The following is a 26,255-nucleotide window of genomic DNA, read 5'->3' on the forward strand; positions in this document are numbered from 1 at the left end:
ATTAGCGCCGGGCCTAGAATCACGACCTTCACTGGAGCCCGGTCTAGAACCCTCCTCTCCGTGGTTAGAGCTGGTCTGACTGCGGTAAAGGTCAGCGTGTGGACGCAGGCCAGGCCTGTGACACGAGCGTTGAGGCAGCGAGCTGCTCTGGCCCTGGCATCTGTCACAGTGGATCTGCGGTGTGGGGAGAGGCAGCCGGCTAACCGGGGAACGTCTGTCCAGTGTAGGCTAGTGTGGGGCTGCCCTGCACCCCCCCCTGCAGGCCACGACCTGTCAGCACGAGTTTAGACACACACCAGCAGCGCTCCGGAAATGAAAATGCAAACATAATTTTCATGTCAGGCTGCATAAGGGGCAGTGGTACTGAGCTCACCCCGCAAGGAGCGTGCGCGCGCACACACACACACATTCCCCTCTCTCTTATGGTCACGGACACACACACACACACACTCCCTCTCTATTATAGCCATGGACACACGCACACACACACACACATCACACTAACACATTCCCTCCCTATTATGGCCATGGACACACACACACACATCACACATACACACACACCCCTCTCTCTTATGGCCACACACACACACATACACTCTTCCACATAGTCCCTTCACTTCATCACATCAGCACTACATGACCTCATGACCTTAAGCAGGAACTGTTGACTATAACTCCAAAAGAACAGAAAACACCCTGATGATCTCTCTGTCTTTTCCCTGTCTCTCACATTCTCCTTTTCTCTGTTGTGTATCTGGGTATTGCTGTTATGGGGGGAAAAGTATTTTATGGAGTTTTATTTTGCTCTTATAAGTCTAATAAGAAGTTTTATGATGTTGTAGAGTGCTTAAGCTGTTCTCTCTCTCCCCTCTCTCTCTCTCTCTGTAATGAGGTGAAGTGGCTCTGCAGGTGGTTGGGTGGCAGTTGTCAGTGTAAGTTAGTGGAGTAGGAGTTGAGACCCTGTCTGTGTACAACATACACCTCCTAATGTCTCAGTGTGCAGAGGAGCTCTAATGACTGCTCTCCCCGCCACGGAGTCTCCTTCTGCCTGACACAGGCTCTCTGGGCTTCAACTACAACTCAGAGAGAGAGAGAGAGAGAGAGAGAGAGAGAGAGAGAGAGTGCCTCTCACGCATCTCATTTTCTTTCTAATATCCCTTTGTCTGACTTTGACATTGAAAACCATTAGACCTGAGTCTGATGTGCTTGTTTGGTGGCTACAGAGAGAGAGAGAGCTGGGAGGGGGAGAGAGAGAGAGAGAGAGAGCCCTGAATGAGTAACTCCACTTGTATAAGACATAGTGCCTATGCTGCCACGCGTCTGCCGCTTTCCTCAGAAATACTGCATCCAAGGGAGTAGTACTTATTTATTTCAGCAATAACAGAGCTCTCATAATGTGCAGACATAACTCTCCGGCGCTGGCTTTAGTGGAGCTACTCTGTGGATTTGTGCTGACGGAGCCACCGCGGTGTGTGTTTGAGACCAACCATAATCATCTTCCTTAAGAATGCTACCCACTCCCTAATTCACCACAAACAAGGATGCCGTCATCCCCGCAGCCAGCCATTGTCTTACATCCAGTCTGTCGTCTCCACGTCAGCTGCTAGTCGCTCGTGTTATCTGAGAGATAGCGCAGTCGGAGAATCTGCGCAGCGATTGGAGAAGCTTAAGTGAGTGTGAGTGTGTGTGTGTGTGTGGGGGGGGGGGGGGGTAGGTGTCCTGATGAAGCCTTTTTCACATGGATGTTACTCTAACTCCATGAAACAAAGCTGAGAGGAGAGAAAACAAAGACCTCTGTTTGCATAACTAACGGAGCACTGAGTTCTGATCCAAAACCCTCTCTACTCTAAATCCAAATCCAAAGACAGCTTGTGTTTCCTGCGGTGCGAGTCGGGGCCAATAGGGACAGAGATGGAGATCAGTGGAGGATGTAATAGCGGGTAATTGGTATCCTGGGACATCAGAGCATGCTCAAAAAACACGAGACGTGAAGCCAAACATATCAGAGCAAAGCTGACACTAATCTGAAGTGATCTCCCGAGCGCTGGAAAGAGGAAATTTGATCGTCCGAACTGACCCCGGCTTTGATAGCACGCTCGGCTGCTGCCATATCTAATCAACAGATACTTTAGATTTTCACATCCGAGCGAGGACTAATGAGAAACCTCCGAAGAGAAAGCGCCGGACTTCACACAAACTACAGCCGCAGCGCACCAAAAGTAACACGCAGTCAAAATCAGGCCAGAATTCAAACCACGCTCGAACTTCAACACCGACACGTTCATAAATACAAACAAGCACATAAAGGCGTTACGAGCTGGACACACGGGAGGAGTTCACGGGACTGCCCATTTTCCTTGGAGATGGTGCTTTCAGTTAAGATTTACTTGACTGAGTATCAGATGCCACGTCAGGGACATTTGGACAATCTCTTAAAATGTGTCGGACAAACTCAGACAGCTGACAGACTCACAGGCAGACACACACAGAGGCAGGCATAACTCTCTAAAAACATCATCTAAAACATCACATTAGACGAATTACTCTCCCCCTCTGTATTTCATTAGCGAAGGAACTTCTTGTCTTGTTATGTGTAACAATGTACAGCTATTTGTAGTTGTTGTGTATCATGTCTTTGTGAGAACAGTATTAGAAAGACAGACATTCTCATGGGTTCTTCTCACAGACAGAAAAGATCCGTCTTAAGCCAGACACTGAAACTCCTCAGAGTTTATGGAACATATGGAACAGATCATAGCAATTACTTACAAATAGATGCTGACTTTACACTATCAATTCACATGATTCATTCACCTAAACACTGGAAATGAGGAGATCTGTCAGTTTACACAAACACTGTTAATTAAAGGGCAAATTCGGCCTTTTTCATTTGGACCCATTTTAATATTGACTTAAATATTACATTTTAATACTTAAATATTATCTTTTTGGCCTAAAGTTCAATATTAATCATTGTGGTTTATTTTTCCATTTTGAAATATTAGTAAGTATATCAATGAAACTTACATTAAACCAAGCTAAATGGCTTTTAAATCTGCCTTACAGACAGAGAAAGAGGACGCTTCTCACTGTCTCCAGTTCATGAGAGAACCGTCATAATTACACACCATAGAGATGACACTGTGCTGACAAACACACATCTACTTTACCATTTATTTAGAATTCCATTTTAAAAACACCATGCTCATAGCACGGTAAATTCATATAGTTAGGTATGGTATGGGTAAGGTATGCTGTGAGACTTCACGGGAAATTAGCATTTTTAACGAAAAAATCTTAAAATACCACCAGACTGAAGAATCACTTAAGGTACCAACAACTGTCAAGGAAATTGTTCTAACGGGTCCAAACGTGAAAAAAAGGTCAATTTCCCCTTTAAACTGTTTAAAATGACAAGTAAGAAATGTCCTCTTTTCACAGATTTTTTTTTCCCCAACGTTTCAGATATTATCTCAAGCTGATGAAAAAATATGTAAACATTAACGTTAGATTTTTCACAATAAAAAAACAAGCTTAAGATTGTGTATGAGAGATTCATGTGAAGGAATAAATCTACATAGGAATGAAAGTTAGTGTGCCTACAGGTGAGCTGTCATCCTCTTGACCATGAGAATCAATAACTGAATATGTACTTTCTAAGACTTGACAACTCTAAATCTATGATGTTACACCCACATTTAAAACAAATAATATGATTTCAAATTTCATATATAAGTCCTGTGTGTTAGCAAAAAAAAAAACAAACAACAACAACAACAAAGAGAGTATTCATTAGAGAAAATCTGCACTCCTTTCAACCTGTAAGGTCTTCAAAGAAGAGAAGCAAATAAAATAAAAAACAGACATAAAATCAAGACAAACAATTAAACGTCATCATTGTTAACAGACAGAAAGAGCAAAGCCCAAAGACGTTTCCATTGAAAAAAAACATAGAACATTGCTTACGTTGAGAATATACATTTACAGTATCTGTAGAGATTAGACAGAAAACAGTGTCATAAAGTCACATGTGTAATTAACACAGACACACATGCTCCACCACTGACACAGGCCTACACCCTACTGCAACACCAACCACAACTAAAGCACCTCAAAAAAAAAACAAAAACAAAACAATAATAACATCACCAGCACCATCACTCACTACACAACAACCGTCATTATCACCATTGAAACTACACCAAATAAACCATCGCTACACAATGAATGGAATCACAATAAACGACACAAAACAAACATGGCACATCGATAACGTAACAAAAAAGACAACACACATGTACTCATATTTGAGACCAACACACACACACACACACACACACACGAACACACACGTACACGTACGCACACAGACGTACACGTCACAGACATGGAAAGAGAGTGTGTTTTTGGCGGTGGAACTTACAGGCACGTAAAGTGGAGGGGCAGTGATGGTGTACAGACACAGGAGAGAGAGGGTAAGCCCTCTGGAGAGTGTCCAGGTTACTATTCACACTGCCAGACATGCATGAGCACTCTCGCTCACTGCACCCGCAATCTAAACAACATGCCATTCTCATTCGCTTGTAGACGGACAGCTGGGCTACAGGCAGGATGAGGAGGATGAGAGGGGGAAGAGGAAGAGCAGCAGGTTAATGAAAGGAGATCATTTTCAGCAAGGAAAAGGGGGTGGGGGGAGTTGGGAGGAGGTAGTTTGGGGGGGGGGGGGGGGGGGGGGTCCTGGGACAGGGGTACATTGAGAGTGAGTGATAAACATCATAACAGTGCAAAGCCTTGGCTGCAAGCTTCCACAACACTGACCAACCAATGAGAGATCACCAACACTTCTGACATAAAACTTAAGACTTAAAACTTAAAAGACTAATATTACACAGGGTAGGAAACAGGCCAATTACCCTTTCTCTTTGTTTATGCCGAATTATAAAGGGATAAATCCTTTGTCGCACGCATGGTTGGCAAAGTGAGGTCATCTCTCTGGGGTCAACCTGTGCCCTAAGGCCATTCAAGTCATAAGAAGTCAAAAGGTCAGATATGATTTGAGTCAGGGAGGAAATTCAGGAGTAAGATGTCATTTGGGCACAGGGTCAGAGGGTCGTTGTCAGGGGCGGAGTCTCCTAAAGTCCGTCTAAAGAGGATCACATACCTGTATCCCAGCATGCAGCAGTGGCCCTGTCAGGGCTGTTACAGGAAAGCTCTAGTTTAGTCTGAACACTATGCCCTTTCACCACAGCCTCCCAGTGAGCAAATCCATATGTTGTGTAAACCTGTATGTGAGACTAATTGTCTGTGTGTATATACGTGTGTGCGCACGCGCGCGCGCGTGTGTGTGTGTGTGTGTATGTCTGAGTGTGTGTATGGTATGTCAGTGTACATATGTGTGTGTGTGTGTGTGTGTGTGTTTGTATATGTCTGAGTGTATGTATGGTATGTCAGCTGAGGGAGCAGTGGTGAGAGGTAACAGCAGTGTTTGATTGTTGTAATAATGTGTTAAAACAGTCTCTGTTACTCATTCTCTCTCCATGCTAACAGACACTAATGCAGTCTGGCACCCTATCAAAAACCCCTGCCCCACAGGGGAAAACTGCTCCACTTCAGGACAAGAGTCCAAACTGATCAACCAATCAGAGCTCAGTTCAGGAGAGAGAATTAGAGTGCAGGGGTGACTGTGGTTCTGCCAGGATCATGCACTTCATAAGCATGCAGAGAGAAGTTGCTGTAATCTGGGCCTACTTAACTGTTTACGCAGCAGAAACAGTTTTGGACAGAACACAGGAGAGCAGTCAGGCTACAGACTCAGTGTCATGCTGAAATCTGCTCCTCCGGACATTTTTGGCATGGGGTTTGGCACTCTCTCAGAGTGTACGGTGTGATGGGGTTAGTCAGTGACGCATGACAGGAGGACGAAAACACGAGACGACATGACAGTGAAAATGACCGAAGACAGCGCACACACGCACGCGTGCGCGTACACACACACACACACACACACAGACACAAACGCGCGCGCACACACGCACACGTTCACACTCACATGCGTACAGCACTGAATTCTCCTCAAAAACTAACAACCTCAATTCAGTAAGAATGCTGTCAGCAACAATACCTCTCAATCTATCTCAATACGTCCCATGTCATTAATCTCTCTCATCAACATTTCTCAATGTCTCAATCTTTATCTTCAATATTTCCTAGTGGCTTAATGTCTCACTAACATCTGCCAATGTCTGTCATAATCTATCTCATGTCTCTCAATGTCTCAATCTCTAATCAATATTTCTATTCTTTTTCTTACCAACATCACTCTCTTTTTCTTACCAACATCATTCTCCTAAAAACACTGTAAATACAGTTAAATGTGAATACACGCTGCATATCCAATAAAAGGTCTTTATAAATAACCTTATGGTGAACAGTCAGGACTCTGCATCTATATAAACAGCTCTATGTAATATTTAACAATCATCTATATGTAGAAACACAGATATACACATTTCCATTTTTCCTTCCCCAGAAAAAACCCTTAGTGTCTCTTTTACCCATAATAACACAAACTCAAACAGAAAAAAAAACACACAGCACATATGTAAATAGTAGAGCCGGGCTCTGTTAAAACCTTTCTCATACCTCCCATTGTGCTGATAGCATTCTTACGGACGAGGTCAGAGAGGACCTCAGTGAGACCACCTTCCATTCTCATCTACAGAACTTTATCAACACCTAGTGGCCAATCACAATACAGCAGCTAGTCCAACACTATCACAGTGGTCCTAATGCAAAGGGTGTGTGTATTATGGACAAATGTGTGAGTAAAAAAGGGGCCCAGTGAGTGAACGGAATTGAAATGTAAAATGCGAAATGTTTCATTTCAATTCTGAAAATTCCTGCTACAGAGAAGCTGAGCAGAGGAGTTGACGGTGGTTAGTGTGTTGGGTGGGGGGGTGGGGGGGGGCTGTGAGCAGAGAAGAGGGTGGGGCCAAGAGGACCAGATTGTTTTGATTGTGTTTTGGAGAGGACACTTGACAAGTCCAGGAAAAAAATTAAGGATATTTTGACGTGACACACTTTCTTCCCACAGTCTAAAAAATCAGCCCTGACAATGAGGAGACCGATTGAAAGGGTTCTTAAAACCAGAACTAATGTTCCCAACATCGGTGTGTTTGACATCTCAGGCTGTCACCACCTTTCTTTTGGGTACTGGCCTTTTTTTGAAAAGGGCAGGGGGTTTGTGTGTGTGTGTGTGGGGAGGGCATAACCCAGATTTCACGAGACATTAAGCTTTTGTTTCAAATAACTATCAGATTGGTTTTTACCAGTAAAACATTGAAATACTGTGTTTGGTTGAAGGCGGACTTGGTTTTTTTTTTCCTGTGTTCCAGATAAAATGTGGCCCAGTTATTTGAACTGAGAAACAGTGAGTTGAACTGGGCTTTTTTGGTGAATGGAATGGGAGTTGTGTTCTGGTCTGATCTGGGGACAGTGTGCGAGTATGAGAGGAGAAAGAGAGAGGGGGAGAGAGACAGAATTAGAGAGAGCGAGAGAGAGAGAGGGAGAGAGAGAGAGAGAGAGAAAGAGAGAGGATGTAGCAACTATACTGAAACATGCAACACTGAGAAAAAACTATCGGCTGAGACAGAGGGACTACGGTCTGGGCCACACGCAACCCGTTTTTACTCACAATATACGACTACCAGAGACAGGTTAAAATAACAGATTCCACGGCAGCAAAGAAGGAAACACATCAAGACTCTGTCAATGATCAGAAAGAGTTCAGTTCACACCAAAGTGTCCTCTCACTCACTCTCTCTCTCACTCTCTCTCTCTCTCTCTCTCTCTCTCAGCCTCTCTCTCTCTCTCTCTCTCTCACAGACACTGGGTCAGCTCCCTCTGTTCTTTTTTAATAAACACAACATAAAAGATATCAATATTACATCAAAGCAAAAGCCTAGAGCAAGAAAACACAAGAGAAGAGATAAATAAGAGAGCTGAATGAGTGAAAGTGTTGCCTGGTGTTTGTGACGGATGTTGGCTGGGGTGGGAGGCAGGCCGTCGTAGTTTTTAAATTATTGAGATAACATAAACAAAGGCATAAAAATGGAGGGTGTCCATTTAAATGCACTGTTTGTTTTAGGAACATAGTGTCTTAGTCTTCGCTGTCTTTGACCTCTGCTGAAATGTTTAAAGTGAATAATTTATTGTCTTTAACCGGATTAGACAGGCGCTTATATGGGTCACACAATAACGATAAAATGTTCTTGCATTAATGTTAATGGTCTTTCTCCACCAAAACACACTTACTCATTCAACCAAACATCACCTCGTTATACACTGAATTACCAGTTACACGCTGAAATATATCAATTAATATGCTATCCCTTTACAATTAAACTGGTAATGAACGGTGAGGTATGGAGAGTAAAACCTGGTTTAGAGCTGTTTCTCTGTGAACCTGCGCTAGCGTCTAACAGCCCTAGATTACACTTGTTATTGAACTATTAAAGACCGATTAAAAGCGGGTCAAGTCAATCCCAGCCTCTCAGTGACAATCTCAGTGACAGTTATCACTGGCCACGTGTGTATGGTCTGATGTTTAGTGGGACGAGGGGGTTCTGGGCCGGATTGGCTTTTGAATCACTGTGCTAAAGCGCGTGGCTGTCGTTGGTGTAACGGGGTCCACTGAGGAGAGAGGAAAGAGGTGACAATGAAACGCCTCTGGTCTTTTGTTCTTCCACCTGCCTGGGGTCGTTTCTCACACACACGCCACTTTGGGCTGGCGCCTCTCTCCTTTAGATAATCACACCACTCCTGCTCTCTGATTAACCCCTGTCATTAACACGCTGAGGCTTTTCTCTGAACGCTCAGTCTCTTTCTAGTTCTGTTTTTTTTTTCTCTCTGTTTTGTCCCCACAGGTCCTTCAATGTCAGTGTTATCAGTGCTGGCTCTAACAGGGTTTATATAGACTCCATTATACAGGTCGTTTGTGATCCTCTTCCTGTGCTGTGTGTGTGTGTGTGTGTGTGTGAGGCTCTCTTTTGTTTTAAGAAAGAGTTTGATGATTTGTGCTGTTCATCATTTGAGTAGGTTCAAAAGTTTGTAAATTTTAAAAAATGTGAAATGAAAAACAAAAATGTAAATAAAATACTGACTTCACCTTTCACCTTTAGGGTGAAATTCTGGAATCGATCATGATCAAACATGATTTAGAAGAATGAGTGCAAAGAAAAAAACATCATCATTTGGCATTTATTCCACCCTGGAAACTAAACAATTGCAGTATTTTTAACAACTTATATAACTAACAAAACTAAAGACAAAGAGGAATGGTTTTGGGTCCGTATAGGTGTGTGTGTGTGTGTGTGTGTGTACTTACGCCGTTTGCAGCCACACTTTTTGATCCTTTTCGGATCTGTGATGTCATCGTGACAAGCTTTGCAGTAGTAAAACGCTCTGAGAGGAAAAGAAAAGAGACCAGCAAAACAACAGGTTTAGTTTCCTTCATCCACTAAACCAAAGCCTGAGTTTCTCTCACACACACACACACACACAGACACACACACACACACACACACACACACACACAGACACACACACACACACACACACACCACACACGTCTCACAAGAACCATCTACCACGGCTGGAGCACTGTTCACATCTCACACTCCTATACAAATAAACGTCCTGACAAAGTTTTCCCAAACGCAGGCTCTGAGGTCTTTTCTTCACAGTATCATCTACACAAGGTTCCCCAAGAGCCAGTCCAGGAGGGAAAAGCTCTTCTACTTGGCCCTTAGCTCATAATGTTATTTTACTTGGACCACAGGTAGGGTGTTCTCTTCAGCCAATCAGAAACCACAACAACAAGGAAAATCCCCAAGACTTCAGCCCTCCTCCTGGACTGGATTTGGGGAACCCTGAATTCTAGACCAGTGAACGGCAATATGCAACGTGAAAGTGGACACAAAGATTTAGCCAGAGAGAGAGAGAGGCTGGACAAAGACCAGAGGGATCTATATGAGACAGCAAACACAGGCTTTCCAATGGTAAAGGAGATGATTACCTCTTTACTTCTTTGGCATCACTGGCAATAAAGAATCCCAACGTTCCCTCCTGCATCTTAACATGATTCCCAGGATTGATCAGAATGCTGTTTTAATTAGGAATAAAACAAACAAAAAACATGGCACTTGTGAACAAAAGCAAAACAACACTCATACATCCAGAACCAAGCTCTAATCAAGAGGAATGGTACATAAACAGAGCATACAAGCCAAGTATCCAGGTCTGCACGGCAGACGAATATATGTGTGTGTGTGTGTGTGTCCGTGTGTGTGTGTGTGCTTGGGTTAGCTTCTATTACAGTTGAGGTGTCCTCATATTAAAGATACTGACTCCTTCATACAAATGAAGAGAGCTAACAATAGTACCACAAACCACTCTGAAATGTCTCACAGTGGAAATACTGACTGTCTGATGAGATAAAAGAGGAGAAAAGAAATGACTTTGTTAAAATGACTTCATTAAAATGTTTTTTTTTAATTAAAATGGTATTAATGGAGTGGCATTCTCGCTCAGATCTGTTGACACAGAAATGCTTTGACATTGTAGATGTTTTAGTCATCTGGATTAGTATTGGACAATGTGATGTAAAGGGAATGTACAGTTCTCTGCCGGTACACCAGGGATACTAATGTATAAGTGTACTCTATCAAAACAATAAAGAGAGCTGTGTTCCAGAATGATCTGGGAGGGTAATATGCCATTACGGTACTGTCTCAATTTGATTGGTTTTGCAGAGCTTCATAAGATTCATACAATTTTACTGGCACTGCACACACAATCGGGCACTGATTTAAACAGCCAGATTGGCAGGGACTCTCAACCATTTCCAAAATTTCTACACGTTTTTAGACAATGCCACAAAGTCTTTAGCTTTGTTTCCCTTTATTAACCTCTGAATATTTCCCTCATAGATTAATGAGGAAATTATGACTTACGAGCATGACGTTACACGTTAGAATATTTCATACAAAAATGATCTGTTTCCACATGTTTGGGCACCAGAGTTAAGTACAGCCAATGGGAGCTCATTCAAAATGAATCAGAACAAGAGGAAAAAACAGATAAGTAACAATGTCAGTGTCTCTATGTTATTTCCACAGAGTGTGTGAGGTTAGTGTTGTCAGCCGTCTGGTGTGGTGAGTACTGTATTAGAAGTAATGTGTTGCTTCAGTAATGGACTATTCTCCAGTACTGAAGAGCTGTAGCATTCCCCGTTAATTAGACACAGACTCTGCAGCACAAACACGGTCATTAATGTTTACCCAAGTCAGGAATCATCAATGATTTTTAGTGAAGAACAGAAAGACAACCAGCATCAACAGCGTGTGAAGGTAGCCCAGACGAAAGCCATCAACCCAGTGTTCAGTTGAAATTTAGTTCACTGATGCATCTATTCCAGATTACGGAGCCCCATAATCTCCCAGATGCAAACGGGCTGAGGGAATCATGGCATGTACGTACAGAATGAGCACAATTTTTACTACATGGTGTGTAGTCTTTCTCATCATTCTTTCCTCTGGGCCACGAGCTTATTGTGTGTTAATATAGAACGAATAATGAGGGGTTCATTCAATCTACTGGTAATGCACCTGCGCAAGTCTTATTCATGTTAATGTCGTGTTAATCAATCATGAATTTAAGATGGGTTAATGAAGTTTAATGAACATCTTGCCATTAAGGTAAGTGTCAGAGCGTGATTAAATGACCCCCATTGTCATTAGCAACACAACTAGCATGCTCTTCAGACAGACAAAAAAAAAAACAACAGAATTCATTCACAACAAATCCACTCCAGCTCCCCAGTTCTGAGATTTTTGTACAGGTTTTTTTTTCCCCAAATAATGTAATTACATTAAGCTGTGGAAAGGCCAAACAAGGTCAAAGTGCAGTGCACTTTCCATGTTTCAGTTGTTTGGCCTTAGTCATGGTCAAAACCTCATATTATGGGAAACAACCATCATCCACAGGCACATGATCAGGGTGAGCAGGCATGCAATTACCACAGGAAACACAACCAAAAGCATGACTTAGAAAGAGCGGGAAAGAGCAGTGGGCAGGCCAGCACGTAGATGCACACTGGCGCAGTAACTTCTGTGCAGTTGGATTGTTGTTTAAAACACCAAACTGACAGTAAGTGACCTCACTTCATTAACATCTACTCCATGACAGACAGGCAGAAGGGACAGGATGAGTGAAAGAGTCACGTACAAACACACACACACACACACACACATGCACGCCAACACGCACACACGCGCACACACAAATATGTATGCACGCACACACACGCACACACACACACGCACACACACACACGCAAGCTCACACACACACACAAATACGCACACACATGCGTAGACATACACACATTGTAACGGATGTACACACACACATTCACGCACACACACACGCACACACACAAACACACAAACACACGCACACACACAAAAGCACAAATGCACAAGCAGTACAGTGATAAATTGAAAACGTGAGATTGAGATGGAAATGGCTGTTATTAGCACTATGTTTTAAATGACTCAGAACCCTAACAGTCTAATCATCATCTTAAGGCTTCAGCTCAGGCCTCTTGAGTGCTGAAGCTTTAATGTGTCACCTACGATGTCTACAGTGAGCCAGTCTTCATACACACAGGGCTTTAGCGGAGATTTGGGTGCTGCATGTCTTAATAGGGTCTTCAGCTGAGTTCCAGACAGACCGTCTGTTTACGAGACTTTTATCGTTAACAAATTTCTCCTCTATATTAGTTGTATTAAGGTATGGAACTTATAAACATGAAGTACTGTTTTGATGGTGAACAGAGCACAGAAAACACAGAGCAGATATGATACGTTTGAGCAGGGATGAGCATGGCAGACAAACGTGAGAAAACAGCTGAGCTGAGTAGAAAAATAAGCTGAGACGAAACAGGAAAGAGAAAAAAAAAGTCAAAAGTGGAATTCTAAATGGAAATGGCATTAGCTAGAATACATAAAAACAGCAAAGACAAGAGTAAACGAGTAAATTAAGAAAAAAATAAATAAATAAAATAATAATAATAATAATAATACTCTCTGTGCCTGCAAAGAAGTTAGTGCATTGTAAGCACCATTGAAATGACAGAAAGAGAGTGAGAGATTGGCCAGATTGTCAGATTAGGTGCAATATCCATTAATCTAATCCCACTCATGGAGACCTAAAAAGGTCGAAGGTTAAGGAATGAAGAGGGCATACCGCTTCCTGCTTCTGCAAACAACAAGAAAACATTTCAAATCAAACACTCACATGGAGCCATGGGTATAATAATAATAATAATAATAATAATAATAATAATAAAAAAAAAAAAGAGGTGACATTTTAAATGAAGAGAAAAAACTGTGTTTCTGCAGATTTTGGCAAAGAAAAAAAATAATAATGTGTCCAAAGCTCTATAAGAGGGTTTAGAGTAGAGGGCAAAACAGAAAACACGTTTCCGCAATCGGTCACGGTTTTAGCGTGCTGTATTCAATAACTGACTATGGAAAGAAAGACAAGAGCTCATAAAATCAGTAATGTCTTTGGCCCCTTTTTTACGGTTACATCATCAGCGATATGTCAGCCCAGTTCTGGAACAGTGAACGCTGTAATAGTGAATTATGTTGTGCCCCCTATAGGTCTAAGCGTTAAAGTTAAAAAAAAAAAAACAAAAAAAAAAACAAGTTCACTAATGAAACTAGTAGAGCGTGCTAAAAAGAAATATGCACGCGCATCCATACGCACGCACACACACACACACACACACACACACACACACACACACACACACACACACACACTCACATTCTCTCTCTCACACACACACACACACACATACACAAATAAATTAACTAACTACATCTACATGCTAAACAGAGTAAAGAAAATGTCCACCTTCACTGCAGTACTCTAATTTGGCACTGTAATCACAGGAAACATTTCTACTGATATAAGACATTCTGTGGGAGGCTATGAGTTCAAAAAAAGAATTCAGTAAGAGTTTAGAAAGTACAATTTGACAGAGGACAATCTATTCACTTACTCATACTCTGTAATAATAAAGCGTTTGTTATTATTGCTATTAAAAGAAAAAACTGTAGCTGTTGTCAAAAATAAATGTATATTAAAGGTAATTTCACTCTTAGATTTATGCAAGCTTATGGTCCTAAGTAAACGTGAAACGTTTTGTGCATTTAAAAGGATTGATTAGTCAAAAAGAGTTGAGGGGGAACAGAATGGATCAGATCTTTTGTTTTTGGAGAAGTCGTGTTTTGTTTTGTTTTCTTTTTCTTTTTCTCAGGCCTGCTCCCTCATGAGCATGTGGTGTGAACAACAAATGCATTAGTAAGAAATGCAGTTCTACGTATAATGAGACAGGTTGTGAATGCAGGGGAAAAAGGGTTTGTGTACTTCATGTTATTAGTCATGATGGTTTTGAAGAAGCAGAGATGCCACAGAGGGGGTTTTGTTGATTATTGATGGCAGGCTCTTTGCTCTGTGAGTAAAGACCTCATCAATAAAACCAGAGTGAGTCTGAGCTGATGTAATGGCCCTTCTAACAGTCCACAAATGGTACAGCCAGCAGGGAACCATTCACCTCATTACAGCTCTGTTTTTCATAACCAAGACAAGTAACAGAATAAAGGAATATGGCTCGGATCACATTTTGGCTAAGAGATAGATCTCAAAGTCAGATTTGTCGTTTGAACCTTTAAAATAGTATTTTTGTGGCTGATAGGTTGATATTATCCTGAGAGGTTTGTTGTTGTAGCGCCTTTCCGAGAAAGCCAGGAAAAAAAACAAAAAACAAAAACAAAAAACAAACCTGCTTTCCCTTTGTTCAGATTTGTATTCGATGGCAATCAGCAACAATTTCAGCTTCACATAGCACAGCCTGTAAAAGAGAGGGGAGATTGCGTTAGCACTCAAGCTAAAACATACAAACACACACAGCAGACTTGTCTCAGTCATGCTATCTTGGCTAACACACTCTTTATTTTACCACAGACTACTGCTGAGTGTGGAGACCGGATCACTGACTCGCCTTGCTGTTTGAGGCCTGGGTAATTACGTAGTTTGAGAACAGCACGAACAAGCTTAATATACTGCTAATGGTTTACTACACTGTCTGTTTTCAGGTTTAGTGGGAGGTGTGGTTTTGGTGTTTGGATTTAGCTCTGAGTAGACAGGTGTACTTACTCACAGACCATGGGGAAAGAGAGACCGACAAAGGCACTGGAAAGATATTCCGTGTACATCTCATTGGCCACACCCTCCAGGTAATACTTCTGCCAGGTGTCCTCCTCAATCTGGTGTGTGAACATGAAATGGCTACTCATGACCGGTACGCAACCATCACACCACTCTCATACAAATACTACTTATAACATTCATAATAAACATTTATACAATACATTCAAAAAGAAAGTGAAATTAAATCTAAAAGTAAAATGTAGAAATACAAACAAAAATGAATATTTCATAACACCAAACCCTTTTATTAACTGTTCTTGTCTGAACTGTACAGACTGAGTCTTCCACAGTCTCAGAGCAGAGTGGAGTAAGGCAGCATTACCACTTCTGTTAAAGTAACTGGCTTGAGTCCATCTGATACTGCATTTGGGCTGATACTCATTGAAAGATCTGAGATTTACTGAGGTATTGTTCCAGATATAGTCTTAAAAACGCTAAAGTTCCTTAAAACGAATCCTAAAGCTCAAAGGGAGGCAGTTCAGAGGGTGAAGACTAACAGGGATTATAGCCACACTATACTACTGGACACTTTACCAAGCTTTTACCAATACGCAGCCTGCAGCGTTCTACGCTTGCTGAAATATATCACGTTGCTTGTTTTGTCAGACCTTTCTTTCCTGAGTTACAGTTTCCCAGCCTGCTTGTAGCAAAATAAAGTTGCCTGTCTCAGCTTGTGTGAATCACAGTCTCACTCAGCTCCTCTATCTTAAATAAAACAATACAGTCTCTGTAGTATTTTCAACATGGTAATGGGACTTTCTAGTCCTCTTCTAAAATCTATGATTTATCATGACCTGAGGGTTCCTCTTTAATGATTGGTGCTCAACTTTCGTACATCTTTGCTACATCTCCGATTCATTCTTTTTTTTTTTTTTTTTTTAATTTCTGCTCCGCTGACAACTCATCTCTCCTCATTCACCACTTCCACATCCGTCATACAGTCAGACTCGAACGAACATTTCAAAGCAAGGCCACGCCGCATGCATCATTGAGGACATCGCAAACCAGACACTGCTCCTGTCATTTACGAGGGAAGGGTTGTCCCCGGTTCCTTGTATTTACCTCAGGCGTTAAGAGTCTCGTCTGGCACCTCTCATTTAAATTCACGAAGAAAATGCTGAAATGACTCCCCACACACACTCATCCTTTTTCTCATCTCCAGTCGCTTACTTTTTCATTCCACAAATGCTCAGGTCAAACGGGTGACAGATCCACTACCATCTCCCCCTAAAAGTTCTGATACCACTATGATTGGACACAGTTTCAGAGCAGTCAAAGTGTGCCGCTGTGTGTCTGTGGCTTTGATAGAGCATGTATACGTGTGCATGTGTGAACAGGTATGTGAGCATGTGTTTGAGTGTGTATGTGTGTATCTCATTATCACCTCATACTGTCCTTCTGCTCTGCTTCCTGTCTGCTTTACTCCTGTCAGCTACGATGAGCTTGTGTGACTGATGAATATCACACCTCGTACATGTTACACGCATCATATGGATCTAATGAGACAACGAGGCCTCACACAGACTGTGCTGCTGTAATACAGCCAAATCCCTTCACGTTGACCTTTTTTTTTTTTTTTCTAATTGGCCCGTTAATGACCCCAACGTGTATAAACTCAGTGGCACGGATGCTGCCTAAAGGAGCCACATTTTCCTAAAACAGATGACATGTCTTTGGCTCCACAGCATACGTATAATTTCAGAAGTTTCCACGTCTCTGCCAATTCAAATGAAAAGGAGGGACCGGGGGTAATTACAGGAGTTTTTAATTAACTTTGATGTTCCCCATTAAACTGTCTCATAATAGCATCTTCATCCTCATTGTTCCTGACCGTTAGGATTCTCTCTGGCAACATGGAGAAGACGGTCTCTGTTTTTGTTCAACAGAAACGCAAATAATAGATTCCATATGCCACCGTTTCTCCATCAACCCAAGAAAAGAGAGTTTTGGTTCCAAAAGAACGTTCTGGTTTTTGTGTGTTTGTTTAAAATTAAAGGCTGACCTCCCTGTATGGAGACATCACGGGGTGAATAGCCTTTCCAATAACAGACTAAAGACTGAGCTTGTCAATGGAACTTGGGTTTCCTGTAGCTTGTGATTGATTGGCAGCTTCAACAAAAGTGAAAACTGTTCCATTCAGATTTTAATGATCAGGACAATCAGCTGATCCACCTCTTTGCTTGTTTAAGTTTTTGGGCAGTGGCTGTAATCAGGCACTCACACGTGTATGGGTTATCTCTACTCTGAGCATGAGCGAAAATCTGATATCTTACTGAGCAAGTATATGATGCCTTCCTATTCTAGATGGACGGATAGATCAGTGGTTTTCAATCCTGCTCCTGGGGGACCCCTGCTCTGCATATCTTCTATCTGTCCTTGCTCCAAACACACCTGATTAGTGTGATTAATATGCTCTTGATTAAATCAGGTGTGCTCAGTCAATCAAAAGCACCACTTATGTGTTCAGTCATGTAGGTAGAGCAGGGAAAGACAGAAAACGTGCAGACCAGGGGTCCCCCAGGAGCAAGACTGAGAATCAGTGAGATAGACAGATAGATAGATAGACAGACAGACAGACAGATAGACAGACAGATAGACAGACAGACAGATAGATAGATAGATAGATAGATAGATAGATAGATAGATAGATAGATAGATAGATAGATAGATAGATAGATAGATAGATGGATAGATAGATATACACGTACATAGTTTTCTACGGGACATTGTGCAATCCTTGATTGAAATCCAGTATTGGAACCAGCCTGTATTGACTTATTGACTGCTGATGTAAGCAGCTGCTGGATAATAGCATCTGCTAAATGAATAAAGGACTAGAGGTAGAAACTGTACTTCTGGTCTGGGTGGTCCCCGCCCTGTCTCTTGCGTTTTTATGAGTGAACTGATCTACCCTGCAGATGTTTTCACATTTAAACAGACATTATAAAGTTATTCCTCAATTTTACGACATGAGAACCCCTTTTTCAAAGGGCATAGCTCCACATCAGTACAAAAAAAAAAAAAAACCTGGCACAGATCTCAGGACACAAAGACAGGGAGTTGGCGCCTAGCCAAACGCAGAGTGCATGTTTAAATCATAGACCTGACCTCGCCTCTCCTCAGCCCAAGCTCTATATGCAGTCTGTCAACTCCTGAGCCACCATGCAAAGACACACACACAAAAATACACATACATAATGACACATATACACAGAAGGGAGTTTTAACTGAGGGGTAGTGTTTCGGGGTGGTTTTAAAGTGGGTGAAGGGGTGTTTTCAGTACGAGTTTTAACTGAGGAGGAAGTTTTGAGGCGTAGTTTTGAAAGGAAGTTTGTGATTGAACTCTTTCCTTTGTTAGAAATGTTTGTGTTGTGACAGCAGTCAGTCAGTCTCTCTCTCTCTCTCTCTCTCTCTCTAACCTCTCTCTCTTTCTCTGGCTGAACTCATGGCTAAGTTTGGATGCTTCTGTCCAACACACATTGAGAGTAAAGGTGTTGGGCAGAGTTTTCAGACATGTTTTCTTTTTTCTGACGGGTGTTCATTGAAGGGGAGTTTTCACTGAGAGAAAGTTTTGAGGGGTAGTTTTTGAACACGAGAAGTTCTGAGGAAGAGTTCTGACTGATCGGTCGTTCTGAGCGGTTGGTAGTTTTGGGGGAGAGCATTTTGACAGAAAGTGCTCTGAGTTCTAAGTCCTAATTCAGAAAAGCCTTACAACCATCTGAGAGAAACTGAATCATTAAGTGAGACAGACAAAAAAAAAAAAAAATAGTGACACTTATTCAGTCTCAAAGAGGAACAAGTATAATGTGATGACAGAACAGAGCGACCACCCAAAAAAAGACTAGACCTTGATGAAGGAGCGCATGGAGAAGAGGTTGGCCAGCATGGTGGAGAGGCCCTGTGCCAGACAACTCTGAGCGATGAACCCTGCCTTCAGCTCAGCCAGACAGATCGCATCATCCCCCTCCTTCCAGTTCCAACTGGGGATGTTTAACAGGTGGGCCTAAGAGACATAGTTCAGAGTGTCAGACACATTTCTGCTGAGTCATACTCAATAAGCACAACCTAAGTGTTGGGAATGTTCACTGCTCGTGTTCATTAACAGACAAAGGTAAGGTACGACACAGACTATGCTGTGACCTGGAAATCAGGGAAAAAAATGTGAGAAATGAGTACAGTTAGTGAATTATTATATATCCCATTTTGTGTCTGACCTCAGAACAGTTAGCGTGTATCCCTTTGTGGGTCTGACCTGAGAACAATTCATTTGCATCCTTTGTGGGCCTGACCTGCGAGCAATCAGTGTGAATCCCGTTGCGGGTCTGAACTGAGAACAGTTTGTATCTAACCCTTTATGGGTCTGACCTCATAACAGTTAGTATGTGTCCTTTTGTGGATCTGTGGATCTGAGAACAATCAGAATGATTTCTTTTGTGGGTCAGTTAGCATGGGAACCATCTGTGTTTTTGTTCCTACCTTATTGTGGTACTGCAACATTTGAGTGATAATTCTGATCTTTGGATGATAGTTTTTGATCGATATAACCCTGTAAAACAAACATTTCAAAACAAAACGTCAAACACAGTCTATTTCTGAACTTCGTTTGTAAATCCACAGTGGAAGATGTAAAAGAAAGTGTGGGAATTAGAGAAGCCTTCTGCATTATTCCCTCTGAACCTTTCTGTTTCTCTCTCTTCAGTCATTTCTTTGCCACACGGCAAATCCACAAGCTCTAATTTTCACAGCACAGAATGTTCCGGAGTTTTACAGAGGTCATTTCAGAGACATTTTTTGTCCATTAACACCTACGTCGCTAAAAATGACTCATAAGAAGACACTTTTAGAACTATATTTACTGCTTTAACTGTGGTTTACATAAACATTAAAAATACTAACATTCAAATTTCTCTGGTGTGGGCGGTCTTCCAGACACAGATTAAACCTATTAACGGATTAAATTTCATTGTTGATGCGTATTCTCTGTCGAAAATGTTTTTGAGCTCTGTACTAGGATTAATCTCCATCCGGAAAAACAGCCATTTGAGTTCATGTAACACTGAAAAGTCAGCTGCGTGTGAACCTGTTTTCATTTGAACTTTACAGAGTCTGAGACAGCAGCATGGCAGGAATATTACATTTTCCCTGAGCATGAGGAAACCTCAGACACATGGTTTGAGGATTTCTAGTGTACGAAGGAAGTAGAAAATGTGCTCACTCACACCACGCATCCTTTTAGAGAAATATAAAGCCCTTCTCTCCCTCCAGGGAAAGAAAAGTCTCTTTTCATCCTTTTCCAGGTGAAGGAGTGAGGTCTGAAGCATTTAGCACGGTGCATGAATATCTCATTCACACCTCGTTTATATACTGGAGGATAACGACAGGCCCAGCGCTCTCTTCCGGGACCACACACACACACACACACACACACACACACCACTTTCACTAAACACACAGACACTCTGCGTGCCAAAGCCTTTCTGACACAGACCTGTAACAACTTAATGTATTGGTAATCCAGAGCTGACAGAGGGGATATGTGTAGACAACAGGCTTTGTGAGCTTTGGGGCCTAGCTATAGGAGAAAGGTCCCTGAGGTTCTGATTCCCTCGGTTCTCTCTACTGACTGATGATGCCATTTAAGGACATTATACAGATATACTAAAAATCAGTAATGGTAAATAAAAACTGATTAAAAAAAACTTTGATTATACGCTTTTAAACGCCAGGAACATGGCTCTGTGATAAAGAGGGTAGGTCTGAAACACACACACACACACACACATTGCCACAGGTGATAAATTAATTGGGAACAGCACACACCTCATTATATTGGAGGCATCTTCAGCATCTGGGTCTGCACAGTATTTGTTGGCCAGGATCAAACAAGCATCAGCCGACTCAATCTGTTCAAAAGACAGCAGAAAAAAAACCTCTCATTTCATACAGCAAGACAACTTTCCAGTTTCACAAAAATGATCCTAGTATCAGCTGAGTCACATAAAGTCCAACTCAGAGAACGCATTTTCAACTCTTCTCAAGTACGATCCACGTTTACTAAATATCACTGGAAATGTAGTAAACATTGAGTTTCAATTAATCGCCTGAGGGTGATAGTTCTCAAGATAAAGTCTAGTGAAATCTCTGATGCCGGTTGTAAATGACAGTGTTGTGTACAGTGCTGTGTATTGTGTAGGACTGTGTTTTAACCCCCCGGCCCTCGCTGTAAGCAGAATGTGTATTGTATTGTAACTGTTTGTGAGAATGAAATGAAACGAGACAGTGGTGATCCTCCGTGATTCCTGCTCTCATTGACAGCGCTGACGACAGCTCAAATTTACATTCAACATTCTCTGACATTTACAGGTTGTGACCTTTTACTTTAATGTGCTAATTTTAGTTAAAAAGAACACGGCTCTCTTCAAAACAAGCATTTAACATTTAAACTGTGAAAATCATAACATTCATTTTAACATTTTGTTTTTCATTTGTGGAGCATTTTGAGAGGTTTTGACTGTGCAACTCCTGTGGTAAAGGTCCAAAATTTCTCCAAGGTTTTCCATTACATCAGCTCCCGAAAAGGGGGTATTACTTGTTAGCATGCAGGATTTTGTTTGTTTGTTATTTATTACTTTTTGTTCATTTGTTATTTACTGTTTAGTCAGTGGGGTTACTATTCATTCTGTAAAATGCAGGATTGTTCCATATAAAAGAGCACAGCTCTTGCTCATAATTTCAGAATTATTTCATGTTTTATAAAATAGCCAGTGATTCTAGTGCTGATACCCTTCTGAACGATTCCATAATTTACGTACCATAGAAGATAAAGTCAATAATCTATACGTTTCATATTTATATACAAAAAATCAGACACTGAGTGGTTAGCCTGCAATCTGTATAAAAAAAGCGAAAATTTAAAAACGGTGCTTCATGCTCACGGCGACAACCTTGTCAGAGGTCAGTGCCCAGTTACCTTAACTCTGGCCAGGTCGTGTGGGTTGAGAACAGATCCTTGGTAGAATTCCACCTGAGTGAAGTGACGTTTGAACAAGGCTTCCAGCTCAAGATTAGGGGAAATACTGACACATACCAAACACAAGAGAGAGAATGAGAAGGTGACTGAGTTATAAAGACGAAATCGGTTTAAGAATAAATGTCTTCCACGTGGCAACGTCTGTGACATCTTTTATAAAATATATGATTGAGATATTAACCAAGTATAAATCTATAAAAATCAGAACGCATCTGACATAAAGACAAGCTGTTCATTTATTTTTCCAATTTCTGTGCCGCTATTCTTCTCTGTGGTTTGAGTGCCTCTAAAGAGCTCTCTCTCTAACAGTATTTTATGGTTTCAATTTACGAAGCGAGAGAGAGAATTATACTTACTTATGAAGAAAAACAATTTCTACATTGACATCATCCCTGTCCTTGTGTAGGAAGTCTTTGAGGAAGTTGGAAACACTTTCGAGCGTGATGTGACCACAGACCACAATATGCCTGCAAGGGGAAACTCAGCTTAACAAGGGCAACATTGAAGCTAAACAAAACCTGGCATAACTCTCTAAGAAAGTGCAGAGTTATATCAAACCCAAAATATGTCTTTTGAAAACAAAATGTCATGGCTTTAAAAATCTTTCACTGCCTCTTCCCATAACTGCAATTCTTATTAAAAAAAAAAAAAAAAAAGCGGTTTGAACCCCGAACGGAAAAATCAAATCAGCTACTCTGAACTCATCTAGAGAGCCTGAAATGCGATTCTTCAGATGAACGACTGATTGTCAAAAGCTTAAATGAATAGATTTGTCTCCCGGGCCAAAACCACCGCAGTGCAGCATGTTGACAGAGACAAGTACATCAGTGCTAATTCTGAATCTCACTAAAAGCCCTCTCGGTCAGTTCTGGTCTGTGGCTGATGCAAAGCCTAAGCCTGACCTTGGAAATCTGACATATTCTTGGATGGATGCCGCGTTTTAATAGAGGGAGATGCAAAAAAAAAAACAACAAAAAGCTCATTTTAAGGGATAGACGGCTTGCTAAAATGGATCCGGCCTGAGGGTGCGACCTTAAAGGATTTATTTTCATGACCTTTCCATTTTGAGGTTCGGTTTTAGACAGAAAGTTCTAGAACTTCATAAAATTTTCAGGCAGAGTCTCGTTGTCTCTAGAATAGTCTTAAACCCGTTTCATCATTGGTAAATGACTCACCTAAACAAAAAATAAAATCTAGATACCCAAACTGCAACCTATCAGCTTGCAGTACTTACTCAAAAACAGAGGTAATTACTGTACCTGCCTGGAACACTTCTGTAACAATAGGATTGTTTTGAAAACATATTACGCCAACATTTACTGGTCATGTAAAAAATAAAGGCCCTAGGTTAACGTATCATAACAATGTAATATCCACTTATGATGCTCCACACAAAAGCACCATTAACATTTAACAATGTCGAACCAGAAGCAAATGACTGGGGTCAGCTGTGTATGACTGGACTTCAGCTGCATAATAGAATAATCTGTTTTAGTTATGTAAAATATCAAACCAAATAGCACAGTTTAACAGCAGAAACACAGTGGCTTAGTTTGGCTGCTGTTGTGTTCATGCTTGTGAAAGGTGATCTGCCTAAAATGTTTTAATCCTCTCTGTGCTCTCCAAAACCAGCATTCCCATGTTTGGAAACCAAACACACACACACACACATATACACTCTTTGCAAGCGGGGGACTCTCACAAATCTGAAGCCTGTGAGTGTGTGAGGATATTTACATTGCGTGTATGTGTGTGTGAGTGTGTGTGTGTGTGTTTGTGTGAGAGAGAAAGAGAGAGAGAGAGAGAGAGAGAGAGAGAGAGAGAGAGGGAGAGAGAGAGAGTGTGTGTGTGAGAGAGCACATTTACACTCAAGTGTTTGTGTGTGTGTGTGTGTGTGTGTGTGTGTGTGTGTGTGTGTGTGTGTGTGTGTGAGAGTGTGTGTGTGCGTGTGTGCGTGTTTGCACATATATCCATGCGTGTGTGTGTGTGTGTGTTACAGCAGTATAAAGTCATACTATGGGGTCAGATGGGTGTTGTTTGGACCCTGTATGTGAATGTACACAACGATGTCCCACACTGGCCCTTCATTCTCCTCTATTTTAACAAGCACAGGATAATATGGTAATTGTATGCTTGGCAGTACTAAAACAAGAGGATTCTGGGAGTTGGCTGAGTTAATGAGTCGATAAAGGGGGCGCCAGCGGTTGGCAGGAAGTCTAATATAGAATGACATATGTACTCAAATTTTCCAAACATGTCTTTTTTAAAGAAGAGGATTTGTTTAACGAGACTCTCACTTATTCCTTTACTTAACTGTAGAACAGAGTCTGGCACACACACACACACACACACACAACACACACACACACACACGTCAGACATGTTGTCTCCATGTATGGATGAGATGTCGGTGGTGCGTAACCAAGTATCTGCAATCTCTTTGCCATTTTTGTGTTTTTCTTTTGACCCGTGCTGCCAGTGACAGCAGTCTGGCAAACCCCGGGTTGACAAGAGCTGCAGGTCACGCACATCTCATCCCAGATAACCCCAAAGAAAGTGCATTTCATGAGCTACAGACAGCATACTGGTACAGAGAGATGACACTGTGATTAGGTCTCTCTCCACTTCTTCCTCTGCTTTAAGATCTGACTTCCCTCAAGATTACATACACATCACACACAAAAAACTACACTGTTCTCTACTCAACAATAAGAGCCGTGATAAAAGCTGTAGTTAGTCAGAATCACTGATCAAAATAAAGGGTAACACAACACTACTGAACTGTACAGTGCTTTTGGTAAAAGAAAAATAAATAAATAAATAAATAGATAGATAGATAGATAGATAAATAAATAAGTATAAATAAAGTAAAAATAAGGTAAAACATATATGCACCGATTAAAAAGTACCACACAGAGAAACCACAAGGTGGGAGAACACTTGGGTAGTGACAGAACGCATGTGGCAAAGTTACGAGCTAAAACACACACAAACTTTATTTTTCTCAGCAAGCAAACGCAGAGGGTGTAGTCATCCAAGCATGCACTGGCCCGCACGCAAAAAAAAAAAAAAAAAGAAAACGACAACCATTTAACAGTAAACACAAAGCTAGGACATGAGCATCAGCAGTCACGACACACATACTGCTCTTTTCCTTAAACTGATGAAATATGACTGACACACACAGAGAGAGAGAGAGAGAGAGAGAGAGAGAGAGAAAGTGTGAGAGTTGTGAATTGATCTTGTTTCTGATCATTTCCACAGTGTTCATGTGTTGTCCTCTTTGCTGCCGTCTATCTCTGCTTGTCATATGTTCAGTAAAAATGGACCGCGCTGTCCCTCTGTCTAAGCTGAAGGAGAGATGGCTCCTATGGGGTTTGTCTCATCTTTTACAACCTGTTTCTACCATCATCATCATCATCATCATCATCATCATCCTCATGACAGAAAGCTGGCACGTGTATCCATAAAGTTAATAGCTGATGTTTTGGTGTCTGGGGCCCACTGAGCAGGTTTCAGTCAGCTGCTGGGTTTACACACATGGTAAATTCAGCTTTAATCTTTGACTAGTATGGCACTGCATACTGCACAGGTACAGAGTATGTTCAGAATAGGTCAAATATATAACTAAATACACACAATCACACCGCTTTAAATAAAATCTATAAATAAAATTAAGTAAATTTTATCCTCCCACAGTGAAATTTGACCACAGGCATTTATATATTATATAAGACATTTATTTGTCGCATAACATGCAGTAAGGTGTAAACTCACTACAAGATGAGAAGTTAGCTAGACTTTAGGCTTAAGACAGACAAGAGCAGTGTGCTAGACAAACGACAGCTAGCTAGTGTGCGTTGACTGGCTGTGGTTACAT

General features: G+C 41.4%; 1 protein-coding gene across 3 annotated transcripts in view; it reads right to left on the minus strand.

Moving 5' to 3' along the window:
- kcnma1a (potassium large conductance calcium-activated channel, subfamily M, alpha member 1a) overlaps positions 1-26,255 on the minus strand; it is a 133,792-nt gene that overhangs the window by 26,797 nt on the left and 80,740 nt on the right. For 2 of the 3 annotated variants that reach the window (XM_030770733.1, XM_030770735.1), the window contains exons 10-18: positions 22,732-22,842; positions 22,316-22,421; positions 21,166-21,248; positions 19,822-19,891; positions 19,193-19,348; positions 15,292-15,401; positions 14,918-14,986; positions 10,079-10,165; positions 9,389-9,465 (exon numbers count right to left, since the gene is read on the minus strand). In XM_030770733.1, coding sequence (XP_030626593.1) covers positions 9,389-9,465; positions 10,079-10,165; positions 14,918-14,986; positions 15,292-15,401; positions 19,193-19,348; positions 19,822-19,891; positions 21,166-21,248; positions 22,316-22,421; positions 22,732-22,842 — 869 coding nt within the window. Of the gene's footprint in view, positions 1-7,696; positions 7,706-9,388; positions 9,466-10,078; positions 10,166-14,917; positions 14,987-15,291; positions 15,402-19,192; positions 19,349-19,821; positions 19,892-21,165; positions 21,249-22,315; positions 22,422-22,731; positions 22,843-26,255 lie in introns of all 3 variants that reach the window. The other variant, XM_030770734.1, reaches the window with a different exon arrangement.

The sequence above is a fragment of the Chanos chanos genome, chromosome 4, assembly GCF_902362185.1.
Source record: "Chanos chanos chromosome 4, fChaCha1.1, whole genome shotgun sequence".
NCBI classification, from domain to species: Eukaryota; Metazoa; Chordata; class Actinopteri; order Gonorynchiformes; family Chanidae; genus Chanos; species Chanos chanos.